General features: G+C 56.0%; 12 protein-coding genes across 12 annotated transcripts; 5 read left to right on the top strand and 7 right to left on the bottom strand.

The window, feature by feature from the left end:
- Positions 1 to 6: 6 nt before the first annotated feature.
- On the bottom strand, positions 7 to 5,134 carry L969DRAFT_94483 (uncharacterized protein; the record flags this gene model as incomplete). Its single annotated transcript, XM_014712527.1, has 9 exons — positions 7 to 792; positions 841 to 2,962; positions 3,024 to 3,042; positions 3,094 to 3,336; positions 3,423 to 3,460; positions 3,555 to 3,877; positions 3,934 to 4,192; positions 4,243 to 4,717; positions 4,768 to 5,134. 9 exons carry the CDS (start codon positions 5,132 to 5,134, stop codon positions 7 to 9), a joined length of 4,632 nt encoding a protein of 1,543 aa, XP_014568013.1.
- Positions 5,135 to 5,326: 192 nt separating this feature from the next.
- On the top strand, positions 5,327 to 6,749 carry L969DRAFT_94484 (uncharacterized protein; the record flags this gene model as incomplete). Its single annotated transcript, XM_014712528.1, has 3 exons — positions 5,327 to 5,419; positions 5,470 to 5,686; positions 5,734 to 6,749. 3 exons carry the CDS (start codon positions 5,327 to 5,329, stop codon positions 6,747 to 6,749), a joined length of 1,326 nt encoding a protein of 441 aa, XP_014568014.1.
- Positions 6,577 to 7,115, bottom strand: L969DRAFT_87373 (uncharacterized protein). Its single transcript, XM_014712529.1, has 2 exons — positions 6,711 to 7,115; positions 6,577 to 6,657 (listed from the first exon to the last, which is right to left on the bottom strand). The coding sequence occupies exon 1, from the start codon at positions 7,020 to 7,022 to the stop codon at positions 6,813 to 6,815; it is 210 nt and encodes a 69-aa protein (XP_014568015.1). The 5' UTR covers positions 7,023 to 7,115; the 3' UTR covers positions 6,577 to 6,657; positions 6,711 to 6,812.
- Positions 7,116 to 7,195: 80 nt separating this feature from the next.
- On the top strand, positions 7,196 to 7,843 carry L969DRAFT_87374 (uncharacterized protein). The gene is made up of 2 exons (XM_014712530.1): positions 7,196 to 7,612; positions 7,661 to 7,843. The coding sequence occupies exons 1-2, from the start codon at positions 7,231 to 7,233 to the stop codon at positions 7,810 to 7,812; spliced, it is 534 nt and encodes a 177-aa protein (XP_014568016.1). The 5' UTR covers positions 7,196 to 7,230; the 3' UTR covers positions 7,813 to 7,843.
- Positions 7,844 to 7,893: 50 nt separating this feature from the next.
- L969DRAFT_87376 (uncharacterized protein) lies at positions 7,894 to 9,020 on the bottom strand. The gene is made up of 3 exons (XM_014712531.1): positions 8,859 to 9,020; positions 8,700 to 8,808; positions 7,894 to 8,652 (listed from the first exon to the last, which is right to left on the bottom strand). Exons 1-3 carry the CDS (start codon positions 8,983 to 8,985, stop codon positions 7,938 to 7,940), a joined length of 951 nt encoding a protein of 316 aa, XP_014568017.1. The 5' UTR covers positions 8,986 to 9,020; the 3' UTR covers positions 7,894 to 7,937.
- A 642-nt stretch (positions 9,021 to 9,662) lies between these two features.
- L969DRAFT_87378 (uncharacterized protein) lies at positions 9,663 to 10,723 on the bottom strand. Its single transcript, XM_014712532.1, has 2 exons — positions 10,550 to 10,723; positions 9,663 to 10,498 (listed from the first exon to the last, which is right to left on the bottom strand). Exon 2 carries the CDS (start codon positions 10,363 to 10,365, stop codon positions 9,724 to 9,726), a length of 642 nt encoding a protein of 213 aa, XP_014568018.1. The 5' UTR covers positions 10,366 to 10,498; positions 10,550 to 10,723; the 3' UTR covers positions 9,663 to 9,723.
- L969DRAFT_447746 (uncharacterized protein) lies at positions 10,458 to 11,289 on the bottom strand. Its single transcript, XM_014712533.1, has 3 exons — positions 11,188 to 11,289; positions 10,784 to 11,117; positions 10,458 to 10,732 (listed from the first exon to the last, which is right to left on the bottom strand). The coding sequence occupies exons 2-3, from the start codon at positions 11,082 to 11,084 to the stop codon at positions 10,551 to 10,553; spliced, it is 483 nt and encodes a 160-aa protein (XP_014568019.1). The 5' UTR covers positions 11,085 to 11,117; positions 11,188 to 11,289; the 3' UTR covers positions 10,458 to 10,550.
- Positions 11,290 to 12,050: 761 nt separating this feature from the next.
- On the top strand, positions 12,051 to 13,639 carry L969DRAFT_87381 (uncharacterized protein). The gene is made up of 3 exons (XM_014712534.1): positions 12,051 to 12,371; positions 12,425 to 12,579; positions 12,635 to 13,639. The coding sequence occupies exons 2-3, from the start codon at positions 12,428 to 12,430 to the stop codon at positions 13,578 to 13,580; spliced, it is 1,098 nt and encodes a 365-aa protein (XP_014568020.1). The 5' UTR covers positions 12,051 to 12,371; positions 12,425 to 12,427; the 3' UTR covers positions 13,581 to 13,639.
- Positions 13,640 to 13,648: 9 nt separating this feature from the next.
- On the bottom strand, positions 13,649 to 14,987 carry L969DRAFT_87382 (uncharacterized protein). The gene is made up of 4 exons (XM_014712535.1): positions 14,911 to 14,987; positions 14,339 to 14,863; positions 14,086 to 14,283; positions 13,649 to 14,038 (listed from the first exon to the last, which is right to left on the bottom strand). The coding sequence occupies exons 1-4, from the start codon at positions 14,957 to 14,959 to the stop codon at positions 13,797 to 13,799; spliced, it is 1,014 nt and encodes a 337-aa protein (XP_014568021.1). The 5' UTR covers positions 14,960 to 14,987; the 3' UTR covers positions 13,649 to 13,796.
- A 157-nt stretch (positions 14,988 to 15,144) lies between these two features.
- On the top strand, positions 15,145 to 15,786 carry L969DRAFT_94490 (uncharacterized protein; the record flags this gene model as incomplete). Its single annotated transcript, XM_014712536.1, has 3 exons — positions 15,145 to 15,363; positions 15,448 to 15,537; positions 15,595 to 15,786. The coding sequence occupies 3 exons, from the start codon at positions 15,145 to 15,147 to the stop codon at positions 15,784 to 15,786; spliced, it is 501 nt and encodes a 166-aa protein (XP_014568022.1).
- On the top strand, positions 15,525 to 16,079 carry L969DRAFT_446673 (uncharacterized protein). The gene is made up of 3 exons (XM_014712537.1): positions 15,525 to 15,537; positions 15,595 to 15,690; positions 15,744 to 16,079. The coding sequence occupies exon 3, from the start codon at positions 15,783 to 15,785 to the stop codon at positions 15,963 to 15,965; it is 183 nt and encodes a 60-aa protein (XP_014568023.1). The 5' UTR covers positions 15,525 to 15,537; positions 15,595 to 15,690; positions 15,744 to 15,782; the 3' UTR covers positions 15,966 to 16,079.
- On the bottom strand, positions 15,856 to 17,503 carry L969DRAFT_103348 (uncharacterized protein; the record flags this gene model as incomplete). The annotated part of the gene is made up of 8 exons (XM_014712538.1): positions 15,856 to 16,150; positions 16,198 to 16,263; positions 16,320 to 16,462; positions 16,513 to 16,656; positions 16,714 to 16,840; positions 16,901 to 16,995; positions 17,046 to 17,174; positions 17,231 to 17,503. The coding sequence occupies 8 exons, from the start codon at positions 17,501 to 17,503 to the stop codon at positions 15,982 to 15,984; spliced, it is 1,146 nt and encodes a 381-aa protein (XP_014568024.1). The 3' UTR covers positions 15,856 to 15,981.
- Between the last annotated feature and the right edge of the window lie 218 nt (positions 17,504 to 17,721).

The following is a 17,721-nucleotide window of genomic DNA, read 5'->3' on the forward strand; positions in this document are numbered from 1 at the left end:
CAGATCCTATCGTCGCTCTGCTGCGGCCGCAGCCAGCATATCGAGCGAAGAATCCTGGGCGTTGTTGTTATCTGTCAGAGGATGCATAGTATCTTTTGGCGAGCCGTAGGTATGATCGTTACGCTCGTACAAAGGCGAATCTGGCATGTTTCTGCGGTCTTCTTGCTCGTGATGGTTCTGCTGACTTGGCTGGAGTACGGCGTTGTTGCGTGAGCTTTGCCACGTCTGCTGGGGCACAGGCAAGTCTGGCGCATCAGGCTGCGTCGTACGAGCCCATGTATGGCTCGACGCGCTGTTACGATTTGGCACTTCTGATGGCATGCTCATCTGATAGCGAAGAAGGTCAGACGAGTTCGTGTGGCGGTGTCCATTGTTGACGGTCGGTGCCGGCAGATGCTGCTCCATCGATCGCTGCGTCGGCATGAGCAAATCAGGTGGTGCATAGAGAGTGGTGTCGGCTAGATGATTTGGATTGGCTGCTGTCTGGGATTCGTTGTGTGCCTCAAATGCCCTCGGATCAGCAAAACCCCGATTGATCGATGGATCGCCGAACGCTTCCAGATCTCGCCCAGCGTCATTCAGCTGGTTAGTCACGGCATCGTACTCGCTCGAACCACAGCGCTGGTAAATCTGATGAGCCCGTCTATCGGTCATCTGCGTTTGTTGAAGGTGTAGTGCAGCGAGCTCCGAATTCTGACGCGAGTGGCCGACGACGGAGCCGAACATAGCTTGATAACCAGCAGAATCGAGAATCAGGTCAGCTCTGGCCAACTGCTGTGCCTGATGTCCGCTCTGCGGTAAGTTTCAGTATTTTGTTGCAACCAGGTGTGGGCATCTCACTTGGCCAGACATCTCGGAAGGCCGACGGGCGTGACGTGGCGCGGAAGGCTCGAAGGCATGAGCTTGCGATTCGAAACCGTCAAGCGTGTTAGCAGCCTGCCCATATTGCTGCTGAGCAGACGCTTGAGCCAGCGGATGACGATGAGGACCAACAAAGGCGTGTGCATTGCCCTGTGAATGAGCCTGTGCTTGCAGTTGGGCCACCTGGGCTTGCTGAGCCTGTTGCTGATGCAACTGCTGCTCGTGAGCCAGCTGCTGCGCATACTGGTATTGGTTGTTGGCCAGCTGAACCTGAGCAGCATGGCTCTGGACTTGCGATGGCTGCATGCCCATTTGCATGCCATGTTCGCGTTCGAGCTCCTGCTGCTGTCGCAATAGCTGCTGCTGCTGTTGCAGGCCAGCTGAAGGATAGTGTCCGAGACCGAACTGCGCACGCATCATCTGCTCATGATAGCGTCGCTGCTGCTGCTCAATCTGCTGCCACTGGATGAATTGGAAGTACAGGTCGGTACCTTGAGCAGGATGAGGCACGCCCGGTGGCATCGCGTACGGATGGACATAGCCTGCTTGTTCGAAGAGTGCGACTTGCTGCCAATAAGGCGGAAAAACGGTGCCGGTCGCGGCCGATCCGCGATCGCATGTGAGACCGCGCTCATGCAAGACACCTCGCTCGTTCAAGATGCGACGCGAGACCTGAGCCTGTGCCTTGCGCTGACGCTGGACGTTTGCAGCAGCAATGTCGGCCATCGAGCGAGCTTGAGAGTGCTGTGAGATCTCGACAGAGAGATCGGGCGGGTGGAAGCACTGTTCAGGCGCATCCTTGGTTAGATAGAACTGGGCATCCTTCTTGGTGTTGGCCGCCTTTTGCGACTGCAAGTACTTTGCATTGAGCGCTTGCCTGGCATCGACCGGCAGGTGATGTTGTTCACGTGCAGATGCATGCTGATCCAGCTTTGGAACGGCGATCGACGTCTTGCTCGACGTGGCACGGCAAGGCGATGTGACGGGCGATGCTGAGCGGGTACGCGTCGATGGCTCGTCCGGCACATAGACTGAGCCGACGCTCGAAAGCTCAGACGAGGTCTCTCTGTCGCGCCTCTGCTCGAGCTTGCTCTTGGCTAGCTTGCTCCTTCGCGAGCTGAACCATCGCTTGAGCTGTGTCTTGGACAAATTGAGCTGGGCGCTGAGCTTGTCGAGGTCTTCCGGTGTGGGATGCTGCTGCTGCTCCCAAAAGGCCTCGAGCGTCGGACAACCGACTTTGGGCGTCACTCTGGTCTTGCCTGTATCGGATATTGAGCTGCGATTGCGCTTCGGCTTTGGCTTCGCCGCTTGTGGCGTCGTGTCGGGCAGATATTCGTCATGAGCAGGCGAAAGGTCTGTCAGAGGCGACTGCTCGGCTTCGTCCGGCACATCATGGGGAATGCTGATCTGCGGTAGCCCAGTGTTGTGACCGGTTTGCTTCTGATCAGGCGTCTGCTTTGGCGTCTTGGGCTTGCTGGTAAGCGGACGACGGGCAGCGGACGGTTTCTTGGCCGATTTGGACGGCGTTTGCTCGATATGGCTAGCGTCTGATGGCTTGCGCTTGCGAGACGCTTTGGGATCGATCGAGTTCTGACACGCTGCTCGCTCCGCCTTGTCATGCGCGCCACCGCTAGACTCGCCTTGAGCGCGTCCCTGTGGCTGAATGTTGGCTTTCGCGGGCGATCTGACGGCGAGGCCGGCTGGCGCAGTCAGCGGATGCACTGGATCTTCCTCCTCGACGCTGTGCTCCTCTTCTGGCTCCTCGCGCTGCTCCTCCTCCTCTTCTTCTTCTTCTTCTTCTTCATCGTCGTCTTGACTGAGTCTTTTCATCAACTCGAGACTTGCCTGAGCTGCCTTGCGACCGGGTCTGGGCGACGGAGAGGCAGCAGGAGGGTCCTCACGGGCCTCGATGAGATGCTGTCTGTGCTTCTTCTTGAAGCTTGGCAACTCGGTCGGCATCGTTGTGGGCTGTATACCGAGGTTGGCGGGTGCGTGCAATGGCCCAGAGGTCAAGAGGTCCGCGGTAGCTTGAGCGATGCTTGCGGGCAAACCGCCATAGCTCGTGTGAGACAGGTACGCATGTCCGCTGACACGATCCATGCTGGCTTAGGTGTCGCACTCGATGGTGATGTCACTGTGACGAAAATCTGCCAAAGACGCACTCTCGCTCTGCAGAGCCGCCTGCGTGCTCCATCAGGCCCGAGCGATCTCCTGCTTGTGCATTTGACTCACCCAAGCAAGATAAAGGACAGCGAAGAGGGTCGATGATGAGCTGAAGAGCAGAGTACAGACTTGTCCAGTTCAACTTGTCTTGCGATGAAGCGAGACTCGAGCTTATCGCAGAGGAGCTCTCCGCTTGGCAGCGCTTTCTCGATCGGACGACCGGCTGTGTGAAGCGGTGCGAGAGCGAGCAGACTTGAGCGTGCAAGGTCGTAAAGGAGCAATAGAGTCGATAACAGAGGCCACGCGCGGTCGCTAGGAGTACGGAGTCGCGAGCAGGGTCTTGCTTCACCTCGTTGCATAGACGGCATCGAGAGAGCCGAGGCTAACGTTCGGCGCACGGGAAGCATGACGCTTCGTCTCGATCGACGGAGGGCCCCTTCGACGCGTGCGTCTCACCCTTCGCAAGAGGGGATATGCATTGCTAAGCTGCCACTGCTCGACGAGCTTGCCTTTCGGCTGCGCGAGCCGACCGCGCCTTGGCCATCTCTGCTGCCTTGATCCCGATTGCATATCGAGGCGTCCATTCGCCTAAGCTCTTGTCCGCGTAGAAGTCCATTGGGTAAGCACTTTGGTCAGCGCTGCCCCATCGGATCGCGCGCCCAAGAGCCACGTTGGCCTCATAAGGACTGAGCAATGGCTTCGGGAATGCGTATCCCCAGTCGATCGACAGCCGGGGACAGGACGTCTGTACGAAGACATCGAGATGAGGCGCAAGCAATGATAGCTTGGCGGGTGAAAGCTCCGATAGCAAAATAGGCACGAAATGCGATGCGTCCAGGTGACGGGTGACTGACTGTGCGTCACGAACGTGCATCAGCTCTCGCTTGTCGAAAGGGTGAAAGTGGCTACCTTGAGAACCGAGAGGCTGCCTTGACGACCGAGGGTACCCAGCACGACGCCCCAGCCTGCGCCTTGACCTGGTGCAGCTGAGATCTTTTCGATGCTCTGTGCTGCTGTCTGGACTGCATCTGAACGTAGATGTGACATCTCCTCGTGATCATATTGCTCCAAAGTAAGTCGCTTCTCGTAGGGATCGTATCGGAAGGCAGGCACAGTTGGATTAGCAATCATGATTGATTCGAGATGGAAGCGTCCGTCACCAACGTATCTGTGTGCTGCTAGTTCAGCTATGCCACGCAAGGCATTCGAGACACCGACAGGATGGCATCCGTTCCGGCCGGCAGACGTGGCGCAGTGCATCCAAGCACTTCGCCTGGGCTGAGCGGCTTGACTTGGGGCACAAACAGGTGCAACTCCTCCGCTATTTGGTCGGCTGCATGCTCGTTCGTGCTGACTTCGGCTGGCGCGTCTTCAATAGCCAACCGTCTGGCGCCATCCAACGCAAGGTCCGCGAGATCGGATGGCAGACCTTGTACTGCAGCGAGAAATTGCACGGTGCCCACGACAGCCATCTTAAAGGGCTTCCTTTCTAATTGGTCTGCGCCTACCGATTCGTCTGTGATTGCCAAAGCAGGTCCTTTGCCTTTACCCGCGCTGACTTCATCACGCCTCCGCAATTCTTCCCTTGCTATCCGAGGAAAGTTCTGCCTCACGGTCTCTGCGAGGTGCAGACGGTCCACCGAGATCTCAACAAAGACATACAGCGTTCTGATCTGAGTCGTATCCACAGGTACTGCGCTCGCGCTCAGTCAGAGCAGCTAAATCAGAGTCTGCGCAGCCTACTGAGACAAGAGTGACCGTAGTGGACGAGCATGTCGCAGCCGAGCGCACGAGCTGTAAAGTCGTCAATGCAGCAGGCGCCATAAGTCACATCGCCCAGCACGATCGCTTCTGCTTCCGTGAAACGCTCGACGAGATCCACGAGTGCACAGCCCCACATCGACAGGCCTTCGGGCAGCTGAAGTGCGACCATCTTGCTGCCATACTTGCGAATCTGATCGAGCGTCTTGACTACCTCAAAATTATAGTTGCTCGGCAAAAGTGCGTCGATCGCCGATAGCAAGATAGGATCGTTCGCGAGCGTGGCATTGATTGGAGACCTTACTGCCAAGCTTACGCCTCGCGAGGTCGAAGCTTGCGGTGCTTGCATTGAGCTATTCGGTCGCATTTCTTTCGCAAGCGAATGAGAGCTACGGCTCCACGTGGCGGGGCAGCGTGACGCGGATATTAATATCACAATGTCAACGTTGGCCCAATTTCTAGGTCGACAAGATTTAGCAGCAGAGGGAGACTGCGCGAATCGGTTAAGAAGAGCTCTCTGCCCGAGCTCCGAGCGAGCAGCATGCAGCTTCGCTCTGTAGCGCTGGCGCTTGCTTCACTGTCACTTGCAAGGGCTGCGACATTCAAGAACGCTGCTAATGCGGCCGCGCTGGTAGTGCGTCACATTGCGTCCGCTCGAGGCGTCGCTGATCGCTCCAGATACAGGCACGAAGCTACAATTTCCCCGATGGCAACTATACAGTCACTGCAGTCGGTACAGGCGACCAGATTGTCTTTGCTCGAGATGGCGGCAACAACGATGTCTTTCCATCGACCGACATTCCAGGGACGTCAATCGGATTGCAAGCGAATACCAATCTGAGCAATCCCGTACAATGGACTCGAATGCAGTTTATGAACTCGAATCTTAAGTGCGGATCAGGTGCATACTCGTCTCTTGTAATCTGGCTCTTGCTAATGGCTAAGCAGCGCAATGGAACTCGACACTCGGGCTGGACATGTACTTTGTCGCCTATGGCTGTCAAGTGGGAACGCCCATGCTCGTCGGAGGACTAGAAAAGACGAAGCAGTGGTATCTGTTTGTGCCCGTCAATTCGAGCGTGCCCACCATCTATCCCTCGACAACGAGTGCCGAGACGAGCAGCCCGACAAGCAGCGCTTCGAGCAGTGTCGCCAGCAGCATGTCGAGTAGTAGCACTCCGAGCAGCAGCGCATCGAGCAGCAGCGCATCGAGCAGCAGCATGTCGAGCAGCAGCTTGAGCAGTCTGCCCGGCACCAGCACCTTGGCACCAAGCTCGTCTGGCAACGCGAAGCTGCCGGTGACGAGCTCGACGAAAGCGAGCACGAGCAGCAAAGCCAGCTCGTCGTCATCTAGCAAAGCCAGCTCCACCTCGTCCTCGATCAGCAAAACCAGCTCATCATCGCTTAGCAAGGCTAGCTCGGCTTCGAGCCCGCTTGGCTCGTCAATGACGAGCAAATCGAGCGCCGCAAGCTCAAGCACTGCCAAAGTAAGCTCGTCGACTAGCAAGGCGAGCGCCACATCCAGCAAGGCGAGCTCGACGGTCAGTCGAGCAAGTGCCTTGACGAGCAAGTCGAGCACAGCCACCAGCAAATCGAGTATAGCGATGAGTAGCGCCAGCACGAGCGTGAATGTGACGTCAAAAGCCTCGGGCGTATTCTCCAGCAACCCCACACAGCCGAGCGGCAACCCCAAGATGGCGCTGAGAGATCCCAATCCGACGCTAGACAGAATCATTGGCCGCGATTCGAGCTCGTCACAGCATGTCTTGAGCCTCGGCAAACGCGACAGTGCCCGACAGGCCTACTACATTATCGTAGTGGACCACTTGCCCGACATGGCTACAAAGGCGCTGTCGGACTGCACAGCAATCGCTGCAACGATGCAGATTTCAGTCTGTATCGTGCCGTTTGTGGAAGGCGCGTACGTTCAGCAGTGGTACATCGATCCTTTCGGCACAGTATGATTCCGCACGCCCCTTTCACGTTTTCCGTTGGTTGCATCTGTTGTACTCGTACGAGCGTCTTGCTCATGGCTCCGCCTGCATCTGCGCTGGTCTTTGCTGCTCCTGAGCGCTCTCCTCTTGTATGTCATCCTGGCGATTGACGCGCTCTGCGATGGGACTCGAGGCCCCTTCCGGCTGATTGAAATCATCCTGATGAATCACTGGGCTGCTAGAGTCGCCTGTGAATTGTCCGGCACGACCGAATGAGCGAGTCGTGGTCGGTGACAGGCCCATCGCGGAACTCGATGGTGCTCGCGAGATCTGAGCTGCGCCCGAGCCGTCCGTCTCTGCTGAAGCTGCAAGTGCATCTGCAACAGCCTGCACGTCTGACTGACGCAAGAAGATTGCAGTAGGCGGCCGTCGAATCATCTGGGAGCGAGACAGGAGAAGCGCGTCTTTCTTTCTAGCGCTGACACGCTCGCAGCTGAGCAACAAAACAGTCATGGCAGAGGTTCAGAACATACGCGAAGGCAAACGTCGCCCGCTTGCATCACTCAAGATCGTATGCGACCGAGAGCTGAGCCCGCTAGTAGCACGCTCGCCATCCATATCACTATTGACATCACCTAGGAAACGCAAACACGACAGCCCGCCTCTGTCACCATCATCGCCCAGCACACCTTCGACTAAGCGGCGTCTGCTAGATGCGTTTCGATCTATTGCACCTCTGCGGTCGCCCAGTCGGACAAAGAGCGCGAGTCCATCGCCAAGCAAGTCATTCATGTCGAGCGCGCGCGACCTGGCAAGCGCAGCTCGAAGTATGAGTCCGCCCGGCTTGCCACGTCGCGACTCGGCATCCTCGCTACTTCGTCAAGCTGGGCCGAGTGAGTCTGACCTCACAGGCTTTCGCATCAGGCTGATCAGTGAGGCAGCGTTTGAGATCTTCTCAGACTCAGCGTCGCATGCGAACCTGCCAGCCGATGTGCCGCCGTCACAACAACTAGACCCAGAGGATGATAAGGAGAACGCCAAGCCCACCTTCAGCCCACCATCGCCAACAAACTCAGCAAAAAAAGCCCGGTAGATTCAGACTTGTACAATGCAATTAATTTATTCATGTACATCGAAGTTCAAATGTTTTTGCTACAAACCACAGACAGATTGGCTTCATGCGTTTTTGGGTATCGATATGCAAATCCGAAGGCTGAATCAGATGACGCTCTTGACGTGTGCAACAATGGACGCCACGAGGTTGTTCGTCGTCTCTGCTGCCGCTGCTGCTGCCGTAGTAGTGGCTGCAGCTGCGGTCGCCGCTGCTGCCCTCGCCGTTGTGCTCGCCGTGACCGCGGCCGCAGTGAGTACATTTGGCGTCGCGATCGTGAGAAGAGCATTAGCGTTCGGGGTGGTCGTCGAAGTTGAAGAAGTCACCACAGCGGCCGAAGATGTCGTTGTGGTGGTCACAGTTGTCGTAGTGGTGGCAGTCGCGGTCTGAGTGACCGTGACAGGTTCATCAGCTGCTGCAGCGGCGGCGGCGGGAATGCCGTTGCCATCGCTGGGGCTGCCACTGCTCGAATCGCCCGAGTCGTTAGCGCCGGCGGTAGAGGTGTCGGTGCTTGAACCAGAGGAGCTCGCATCACTGCTGCCTGTGTAATGCTGATTGGTAGACTCTCCGCTCGAGGTCGCAGTGTTGCGAAGAATGCCAGAATTGTCGCCGCTCACCGGGCTCGCAGCCGGCTGGGCTGCTGAAGCGATGTCGGCAACTTGTCCGTTGGTGCTGAGTGCCCACATCTGGTACGGGTCACTCTCGTTGAGATCCTCGAGTAGAGCACCCTGGTAGACTGGCGAGCCCGGATAGACAAGGGAGATTTGTTGGCCGATGAGAGCGCGAGTGGCCATGTCAAGGATATGATCCGTCGGTACGATACTGCAGGGTGTGTCAGTCTCAGCAGCAGCTCGGATTAGTCTACTCACAAATAGGTGTCCTTGTTGGCATTAATGGTGGCATCATTGACCGGGACGAAGTACCACCACTGCTTTGCGGGTCGCAATCCGGAAGAGGTAACGCCCGTCGAGCCAACAGCTGTTGGAGTGTCAACAAATCATCTAACGCGACATACGAGCAAGACTGACCACATCCATAGAGCACGCCGGCCCAATCATAACCGTAGCCGAACCCCCACTGAGCTGATAGGCAGAAGTTGGAGTCCGTCTGTGGAGCGAGTCGCACTTCTTTGCTGTTGCTCGGATTCTGCTCCATTGAGACGTTGGCGACAGATGCGCCAGTGGAGGCAGCGACGGGATAAAAGTCCCGATGGGCGACGGTCATATATTGATGCGTGGCTACATTAGTGAGGGTATAAGTGCCAGCTGGCAAAGCCGTCGCGCGGTTCTCAAGCGACTGTGCTGCCGCCGCATTCTTAACCGTAGCCGCATGAGCAGTATTGGCAGCGAGTAGGCAGACAGCAGCTCGAAGTATGCCGGTCATCATCTTGATGAGGGTGTGATGTAAGTGGCAAACGAAATGTCGAAAATGTGTTGCACAAAGGCGAGCTTGATAGCTACCGGCAGTCTATGCAGCGCAAAGGCGTTGCTAACGGGCGAACAGTCGAAGGCAGAGGGTGTACAGCTTTCTAGCTTGCAGACAGAACGTGTAGCAAACGGACTGCGATGCTGGCTTTTTGTATGACGAGCCGCAGACGTAGCTAGCGCAGCCATTGCGACGTTTCGCTCGGTTCTTTTGCCACCACCGATCGCATTGGCATTGCCGTGCCCCAAGACTGCGGGGTTGGATTGTCAAATGTTACATTTTCTCGTGCCTGGACGGCCTTGTCTCGGAGCATTTTGACCAAAAATGGAAGGAGGTCACCAACGCGCTGAGCTTGCGCGGACACGTGCCATCTAAAACATGGGCAATCCGGCAGTCAACAATTGCATGTTAATACTGTACCCGCCGCTCGTCAGCGAACATCTTCACATACCCGTTCGGACCATACCATCAGAATGCCCGGAATTCGGTCCACGATCGACACTTTCGTGTGCGAACGGGTCGCAAAGCAGCAGCAGCAGTCGTCTGTCTGTGCTGGTTCGCAATCAGAGCCGCCAAGTGCGCTTGTGCGGCGTGCAGGGTAGCGAAGTGGACGTCGATACTCTGTAGACAATCATCGTCGACTCTCAAGATTCCTTTGAGCGTCTCTGCATGCTGCTGACACTGCATGAGTATCTCGTCGAGTTGTGCAAGCCAGTCGAGGAGCAGCGTCGCAAGCTGGGAGGGGTCGTTTTCTTTCAGTCGCTCTCTTGTATTCAAAATTTCGGTTCGCTTGCTCATCGTTCGAGCTTCCAAGTCACGAACATTCGACAGCTCCTGACCGTGGCGAGCTCGTCCGCCAATCAGCCGTGCTTTCGAGCGTGCAAGCTTGAGGCGAAAGTCACGCAGCAGCGTCTGTCTGACTGCGATCGCTTCGTCCATCAAGGTGCTGCGTGGCTGACATATCTCTGTCTCGCGACGAGGACTCAGGGGCTCGTTGGCGTCATCACGCGAGGAGTCTTGTCTCCGCTTCGATCGCTCAAGGCGAGCTCTGGGAGGTGGTATCGATAGAGCTAGTGAGGTACTGATGGATGCCGCATGATCAAGTCTCATATGCAACTCTACCGGATGTGCACGCTCAAATCAGGGACCGGGGGGATGCGAATTGAACATGATATGCATTGCAATATGACAGTACTGCGCTCGTCGGAATGTGCTGCTGTGCTCGTAGGTGACTACACAAGTCCTTCAGTGAGGCGTCAAAAGATTGCGAGCACATTCAACGTGATCGACTCACCTCAGCGGCTGCGACGTCTCGCAGCTGATCGGTACGTCTTGCAGTTCTTCGGCTTTATCGGTTCGTTCAGAAATGCACGGCGGGCATCGACAAAGGCACGATGGGTATCAGCGCAGCGCTGTTCGGAGGCTCGTACACGCTGCAGTGCGATACGCCTTTGCTCTTGTGCAGCCCGCACCTGTTCTCGAAGCAGACGTCTCCGTTGGGGATATCTCTCGAGTTCACGCCTTCTACCTTCCGACTCTCTAAGAAACTCAGCCTGCCGCTTCAACAACTTATCGGCCTGCTCGTCTCGCTGATCGATCTCGTCGATAGCATGTTGAGCTCTCGTTCTGTCTGATTCTGCGGCAGTGGGATCGTCACGAGCTGCGACTGCTGCCATGCGTTCATTGGCTCGTTCTGTGCGCTGCTGCTCGAGCGTAGCCTGTTGTGCTGCCACAGTCGCCATCTTTTGATCTATCCTGGCTATGTAGACGGCCAGTGTAGCCACATCCTCGCGGAGTGATCGCTCGAAGCACTCGCGTTCGGCGTCCATCTGTTGAGGAAGCGCCGGTCAGACGAGGTAGAGCTCAAGGCTCGTGCCCGAGAGGTAGGCAAGTGAGTAGTCGCGCTCGAGGTCGCATATAGCTCCGACTCACCTTGGAAGATAGAACGGCCGGCCTGATGCAAGAAGCTTGCTCTCGTCGGATGATGGCGATAAGTTGCGGCGAATGTGGCGATACTGCGCTACAGCGCCGTGGAGGCGAACCGCCTGGGCCAGCTCGTTCTCGCGTGACTGAACACCGATTGGCGCGAAATGGCACACGGCATCTGAACGCATGATGACCACAGTGAACCGGATGCCGGAATGCCGGCTAAAGACGGTGGAGCAAGATCTCAAAGCCGATCCATACCGGATAAGTGCCGCGCCATACGGTCGAGCGCGTCTCTGCACCTTTTAATCTTAACAATGCTCAATATGTGTTGGCCGCCCGTGACGACGGCTAGTGGCTTGCGCCAGACATTGCCCGAGTTGCCTGAATGCCGCATATATGACGGATGCGTGTGCAAATAATGGTTGACACAAGCTGCGGTTTTGGCTAATGAGGACTGACAAAGTCTGATAGGAGCGCTCAAGACGTTCATTCGTGGATTGTACAGGCAAGACTTTGGGCTGATGATCTGATAAATCGCTGCTACGCTACGTATGAGAGCAGTAGGAGAAGCGGACGAGCACGCCCCCAAGTTCGGTTCCCTTGCAGTGTCGCATCACTTGGAACACACTTCGTCTCGAGCTACGAAGGATGAGCTTCTGTGGTCACACTTCTTGCACTTTGAATTGACCATGCATTGTGCACTTTGGGAGTCTAGTGATCGCTCTTGCGCGTTGTCAACACGCACCTTAGTGACTCCTGGGCGAACGCATCTGCTTGCGTGCCCCTGAGGACTTCAGATTCTTCGAGATCGAAGAAGTGAATCTGCTGCTACTTCTGCATAGGTGTACGAGCTATGTCATCGCGTTTGAGACGAATGCAGGGTTCCGAGTATAGTGAGCGCAGCGGAAGGGTCTAGGTACAGCGACTCTTGTGTGTAACGATGGGCGTCTCTGACAGAAGCTCGTGATCGCCGCCCACGCTCTCGTTTGGCAATGACCGGACATTTCGACACGAATCGATCGGCAGGCAAAACTTCGGACCTCGGCAAAACTCTCGATGACGTAAAGTCAATTCAGTCGCGTCTGACTTGCCACCCAACTACGGATAAATTTGCGCTCGCTCTCTTGCTCGTGAACACACTCACATAGACAGACAAGCACCGTATAAACCATACGAACCACAAGTAGGCAAGGATTCCTCGATACATTGAGCGCTTACTGACGAGACAAGCATTGCACAGAACATGACTTCTTCACCAGAACAGTTCACGGCCTTTGCCGCCATGACCCTCGACAAGGGCAAGGCGCTCGAGGTCGAAAAGTGGGAGTACAAGCCCACTGCTTTCAACGATGAGATGATTGACATCAAGGTCTCTGCGTGCGGCATCTGTGGATCGTACGTCCAGTCTCGCTTGCCTCTGTGATGGGCAGCTGACGGGAATGAATCATAGATGCATCCACTCCATCAGGGGCGAATGGGGAACGCCAGAGGACATGTTCCCTTTCGTGGCCGGACATGAAGTCGTCGGCACTGTTGCCCGCGTTGGCAAGAACAGCTCGTTCAAGGTTGGCCAGCGTGTCGGACTTGGTGCCCAAGGCGGCAGCTGTGGCGAGTGCAGCCAATGCAAGGAGCACCACGAGCCATACTGTGAGAAGGGCATGATTGGCACCTACGGCGGCAAGTATGGTGACGGCGTCCAGTCACAAGGCGGCTACGGCGACTATGTTCGCGCCCATGAGCGCCTCGTCGTCGCTATTCCTGACGAGCTTTCAGACGAGGTCGCCGCACCCATGATGTGCGCTGGTGTCACTACCTACTCGCCTCTGGTTCGCTTCGGCGCAGGACCAGGCAAGAAGGTTGCTATCGCCGGCATTGGCGGTCTCGGCCATCTCGGTCTGCAATGGTCAAAGGCACTCGGTGCAGAGACTTACGCGCTCTCGCATTCGGACTCGAAGAAGAAAGATGCTGGCGAGCTCGGCATCAACGACGAGCATTTCATCGTCTACAACGACATGGAGGCGACAGCCAAGAAATGGAAGAGCACTTTCGATCTCATCGTCGTCACCTCTTTCGCTGACCACATCCCCATCAAGGAGCTCTACATGCCCTTGCTGCGCGCTGAGGGCACCGTCTGCTTCCTCGGTTTGCCCACTCAGCCTATCAAGGAGCTACCGCTCGGTCTATTCGTTCATGGCGGCAAGAGCATGGCTGGCTCTATCATTGGTTCGCCTGATGAGATCAGAGACATGCTCAAGCTGGCTGTCCAGAAGAAGGTCCGCACATGGGTCCAGACCGTGCCCATGTCAGACAGCAAGAGTGTTTCGCAAGCACTCAAGGACATGCGCGGCGGAAAGGCCCATTACCGCATTGTCTTGACCAACGAGCACTCTGCATAGACATCCCTATCTGATCAAAAGCAACGAACTCGAAATATAATAGAATGACATGCATTGTCCTTTGTTGCCTTTCATGTGCGATAGACGTGATCCTATGAGTTCCACCAGACAGCTCCGAAGCACACATAGCCAGACGCTTAGAAGTACACATAGCCAGACAAGACAAGTGCAAGAACGACAACAACAAATGCTGATGCGCATGCCCAATCTGTGATACTACAGCGAGAAGCGAAAGTCCTCCACGAGTCCGTCAATAAGCTGAGGCGTGATCTTGCGGGGCGAGAGTCGTGCGATAGGAACTGGAATTTTGCTGGCCGTCAATCGCAACGGCTTTTCAGTCGGAAAGCGTCGCGCGGTAGAAGGAATCGGGAGCGGCAGCGATGAGCGTCCCTTGGTCTTGCGTTTGCTTGTGGTAGAGGAACGACGAGGCGTGAGTAGGCTGTCGTCTGGATCAGAATCTGCGATGATATGAGCGTGAGCCAACGAGACAGCAAGAGATAATTACCTTCGGATGCCGAGCGCAAGAACGATAGGTCTGGCATGGGCTCAAATGCTGGCTCAAAGGGTGCGATGGGCTCGTCATGGAGTCCCCATAGATTTTCCAAGGCACGTTCGTAAGATATAGAGGGATAATCGATTCGCTTGGCGAGTGCCTCTAGCTCCTCTCGGTTGACTGTTATGTGGTCGGGCTCGAACAGTTCCTCTGTGACGTCAAGTCGTTATCAGCACAAATGCTATGCTGACGAAGAGCCTCTCACCTTCACAGCGACCACCAAAAGCGGGCAGCTCGACTTCGCGGTCCTCATCCGCTTCTTGGAGTAGTCGCAAGCGTGTGGCTTCTGCGGCTGCTTCTGCCTGTCTGATACGTTCTTCCTCCTTTGCGTCTTCTTGTATGCGCTCCTCCAGCAGGTCAGGGCGAACGAGCAGCGAGCGCGTACTTCTGGAGCGTCTCTTTCCAGGTGAGGGCGTCCTGAACATGCCGGGCGAGTAGAGCTCCGTTCCCAGCAGGTTGCTCGTAGGCTTTGATGCTGTTCGCTGCACCGACGGGCCAGGCAAAGGCGTCGAGGGGACGGTACGCAAGGGCGTCGAAGTGACATCGAGCGCGAAAGTTGGCTTGTTAGCCTTTGAGGCATGACCGGGTGTTTTTGTCGCGCCTGTGTTGGTGATGTCCACTAGGAGAGGCTGTCTCGGTCGCCCTGGGGTGCTCAGCGCGGCCTTGCCTGCCGGTGTGACGCCTGATCTGCCCTGTTTGAGTAGGTTTGTGCTCTTGTGTCGCGCAGTGCCTGCAGTCTCGTCAGCACGGCGCAGTCCATCCAAGCTCGTCACTGACTTGGTTCGACCCGGTTCTCATCATCAAAGATGCGAAGTCTATTAGCCATGACGGGTGCGCTTTCGGCCTTGCCCTCGTGTCATCCGTCGGTCAGAGACGCGACAAGGACCGTGAGAGATTTGGTGAGCCACTGCCAACATTTGTGAGCCTCGACGGCAGAGCAGCAAAACTTGCCAGTGCGTGACGTGGTGTCTCAGCCGATAGCGAGCTGATGCGCCTGCTCTCGCAACAGACATGGTCCGAATCTACAAGCCCGGCAAGGTTGCGGTAGTGCTGAGCGGACGACAAGCCGGCAAAAAGGTGGTCATCATCAAGCAAGCCGACGAAGGTACGAAAGATCGCCCGTACCCTCATGCTGTCGTTGCCGGTATCGAACGCTACCCGAGAAGAGTGACACGAAACATGGGCGCAAAGAAGATGCAGAGAAGGAGCAAGGTCAAGCCTTTCATCAAGGTGAGCAACTGACCCTGTCAGCTGTTAGCGACCTGGCAGCTGCTGCTTGAGCCAATTGGGCAGATCTGATGCATGCTCATGTAGGCTTTCAACTACTCCCACTTGATGCCGACCCGATATGCGCTTGAGATGGACGGCCTCAAGAACATCATCTCACAGGACACATTCAAGGAGGCGAGTCTCTCGTGTCTCTAACCTCCTGTCATCGCTCATCTCATGACCGTTCTGCAGCCAACACAACGCAAAGACGCAAAGAAGGAAGTCAAGAAGCTGTTCGAAGACCGCTACACTGCCGGCAAGAACAAGTGGTTCTTCACACCTCTCCGAGTGAGCGCATTCGCCGGCTATAAGGGAGCAGCGCTGACATTGTATTCCTGCAGTTCTGAGCGGCTTGCCGTTGTACTTGTGCTAGAGCGGGCATGAGATGCACTCTGTTCTCTCTGCGAGCGCTGAATGTAGTGTTGGCGTCATTTTCACAGCAAAGCTTGCAAAACGACATGTGTCTGAACGATGCATGTAGCAGAGGTAAAACAAGGAGCTCTATTGCTCAACGCCCGGCTCGTTCTAGCGCTGCGAGCGTCGATCTAGTGGCTTTGATCTAAGAATTGCGAGCGTAGTCTAAACATCTGCGGGCGTGAATGTGATGGGCTCTCGTCCTTCAAAGTTCTTGGCCGGAACGCCGAGTTCGAGCAGCTGGGCAAAGTACTTTGAGAAGCTAGTAAAGAATAGCCCCTCGTCGTCTGCGAAGCGCTTGGCGATCGGCTTGAATGCCTTGTCTTTTGTCAAGCTACAAATGATGTCAGCTTTGATCTCATCATAGCTGAGCAGACTTACGCCATATCGGTCGTGAGCATCATCAACGATTTGGTAGACTTGTCCTCGTACTGGATCGGACCGTCCCTGGATGGACGATATGTCAGCGGAACTTCGAGCCAGTGGAACGAAGTGCGACATACCACTTCTTGAGCTGCCATTTCTCGTTGAAAAGTAGCTTGTAGTACTCGTTGTTGAAACTCGTAGGCGAGTGTTGCCATGGTCCGGAGAAACCAGATCGGTCTGGGTGGCATCGTCCTACAGCGTGTGCGCCCGACAATGCGACCTAGCCTCATATTAGCCTCTTGTGGCGGCTCACGTAGAAGCGAGACGCACAATGCCCTCGTCATCGAAGCCCATGCGGTAGAAGATCTGCCTGAGGTGATCCTGGTCCTTGTCGCCATCGGGCAAACGCCCATCGGGTGTGCATTGCGATGCATCTGCATCGACGCGTCCCGGACGCCAAGGGATCGTCGGGCCCTGCAGTATCATGGTAAGCTCTGTCAAACGTGCAGAATGTGCTACCGCTGCACTTACGCCTAGCTGCATGACGGCAACGACGCCGGCAAGCGTCCAGAGATCCGAATAGCTCATTTCTGGGAATTTGGCGTGGATGGGTTCAAGCAGCTCTCGCGCAGCCAGGAGACCTGCATTGGCGCCATGACTGCGAATGAAGATATGCAAGGTCAGCTTCTGAGATCACGCAGACGTGCACTGAGCTGACTTTGACTCGGGAGCAAATCGCATGGTGGCGCCGTTGCTGCCGCCGTTGCCACTGTTCTTGTCATACGTGCCACTGCAGTGCCACGCCAAACGGATCTGCACACATCATCAGCCGAGCTTACTACGGGCGCGATCGAGCGGCGTACTAGGACAGGGCCATAGGAACCGTCGTCATAGTGCTCTGCTTCGAGCACATTGGCGATCTCGTTGTACACCTTCTGGTAGTCTACTACACCACCCAGCATACCTCTAGCACGAGCATGTCCGCCAGTAGCCTGTATGAAAGGCGTGACATTAGAATGTTGACGCTGATAAAGGTGCGGCGACTTGCATCATCCTCTAATTCGGCCTTTTTCGTGTCTGTCAAGCCGAAAAACCAGACAGCTGCACCGATACCAGCCAAGCCTCCGACTGCATAGATTGCGGTCTTTGAGGAGCTCGACGATGATGGTCCAGAGCCAGTTGAAGCCGATCGTCGTTGATAAGTCGGTAGAGCTCTGGCTGTCTGACGGGTCGCCAGCTGGATAATCGTACGCCTGGATGCTGCCTGTCCGATCTGTCGTAACGCAGGCGTGGCCATTCTGCTGCTCATCACGCTCGCCATCGTTGAGCGAAGGCAAATTCGAAAGTTCGCGACAACCTGATTGGCGACATAAGGGGCAGACTGGCATGCCGCGGAAGCGGGTGGCAACTCCCGCGCGGCTAAACATGTTTCACTCGAGGCTGCGCTACGGGTGGCATTCATTCGCTCTTTGACATCTTCCAGTCTGACGCTCAGAAGCGCCATAGCCGGCATCAGATGCATTAGTAGTGAACCTCCCT

This window comes from Mixia osmundae (genome assembly GCF_000708205.1).
Source record: "Mixia osmundae IAM 14324 unplaced genomic scaffold scaffold_5, whole genome shotgun sequence".
Classification (NCBI taxonomy): domain Eukaryota; kingdom Fungi; phylum Basidiomycota; class Mixiomycetes; order Mixiales; family Mixiaceae; genus Mixia; species Mixia osmundae.

Bases quoted from the DNA above. Each gene is read 5' to 3' on its own strand.
- L969DRAFT_87373 (XM_014712529.1), bottom strand. From the start codon at position 7,022: ATGGGCCTGTCACCGACCACGACTCGCTCATTCGGTCGTGCCGGACAA.
- L969DRAFT_87374 (XM_014712530.1), top strand. From the start codon at position 7,231: ATGGCAGAGGTTCAGAACATACGCGAAGGCAAACGTCGCCCGCTTGCA. The intron at 7,613-7,660 runs GTGAGTCTGACC...TCAGTGAGGCAG, and splicing joins ACTTCGTCAAGCTGGGCCGA to CGTTTGAGATCTTCTCAGAC.
- L969DRAFT_87376 (XM_014712531.1), bottom strand. From the start codon at position 8,985: ATGGAGCAGAATCCGAGCAACAGCAAAGAAGTGCGACTCGCTCCACAG. The intron at 8,809-8,858 runs GTCAGTCTTGCT...ACACTCCAACAG, and splicing joins CGGCGTGCTCTATGGATGTG to CTGTTGGCTCGACGGGCGTT. The intron at 8,653-8,699 runs GTGAGTAGACTA...CACACCCTGCAG, and splicing joins GCCAACAAGGACACCTATTT to TATCGTACCGACGGATCATA.
- L969DRAFT_87378 (XM_014712532.1), bottom strand. From the start codon at position 10,365: ATGAGACTTGATCATGCGGCATCCATCAGTACCTCACTAGCTCTATCG.
- L969DRAFT_447746 (XM_014712533.1), bottom strand. From the start codon at position 11,084: ATGGACGCCGAACGCGAGTGCTTCGAGCGATCACTCCGCGAGGATGTG. The intron at 10,733-10,783 runs GTAGAAGGCGTG...GTCTGCTTCGAG, and splicing joins GTTTCTTAGAGAGTCGGAAG to AACAGGTGCGGGCTGCACAA.
- L969DRAFT_87381 (XM_014712534.1), top strand. From the start codon at position 12,428: ATGACTTCTTCACCAGAACAGTTCACGGCCTTTGCCGCCATGACCCTC. The intron at 12,580-12,634 runs GTACGTCCAGTC...AATGAATCATAG, and splicing joins GCGTGCGGCATCTGTGGATC to ATGCATCCACTCCATCAGGG.
- L969DRAFT_87382 (XM_014712535.1), bottom strand. From the start codon at position 14,959: ATGGCTAATAGACTTCGCATCTTTGATGATGAGAACCGGGTCGAACCA. The intron at 14,864-14,910 runs GTCAGTGACGAG...ACGAGACTGCAG, and splicing joins TGAGAACCGGGTCGAACCAA to GCACTGCGCGACACAAGAGC. The intron at 14,284-14,338 runs GTGAGAGGCTCT...TTGACGTCACAG, and splicing joins TTTTGGTGGTCGCTGTGAAG to AGGAACTGTTCGAGCCCGAC.
- L969DRAFT_446673 (XM_014712537.1), top strand. From the start codon at position 15,783: ATGAGATGCACTCTGTTCTCTCTGCGAGCGCTGAATGTAGTGTTGGCG.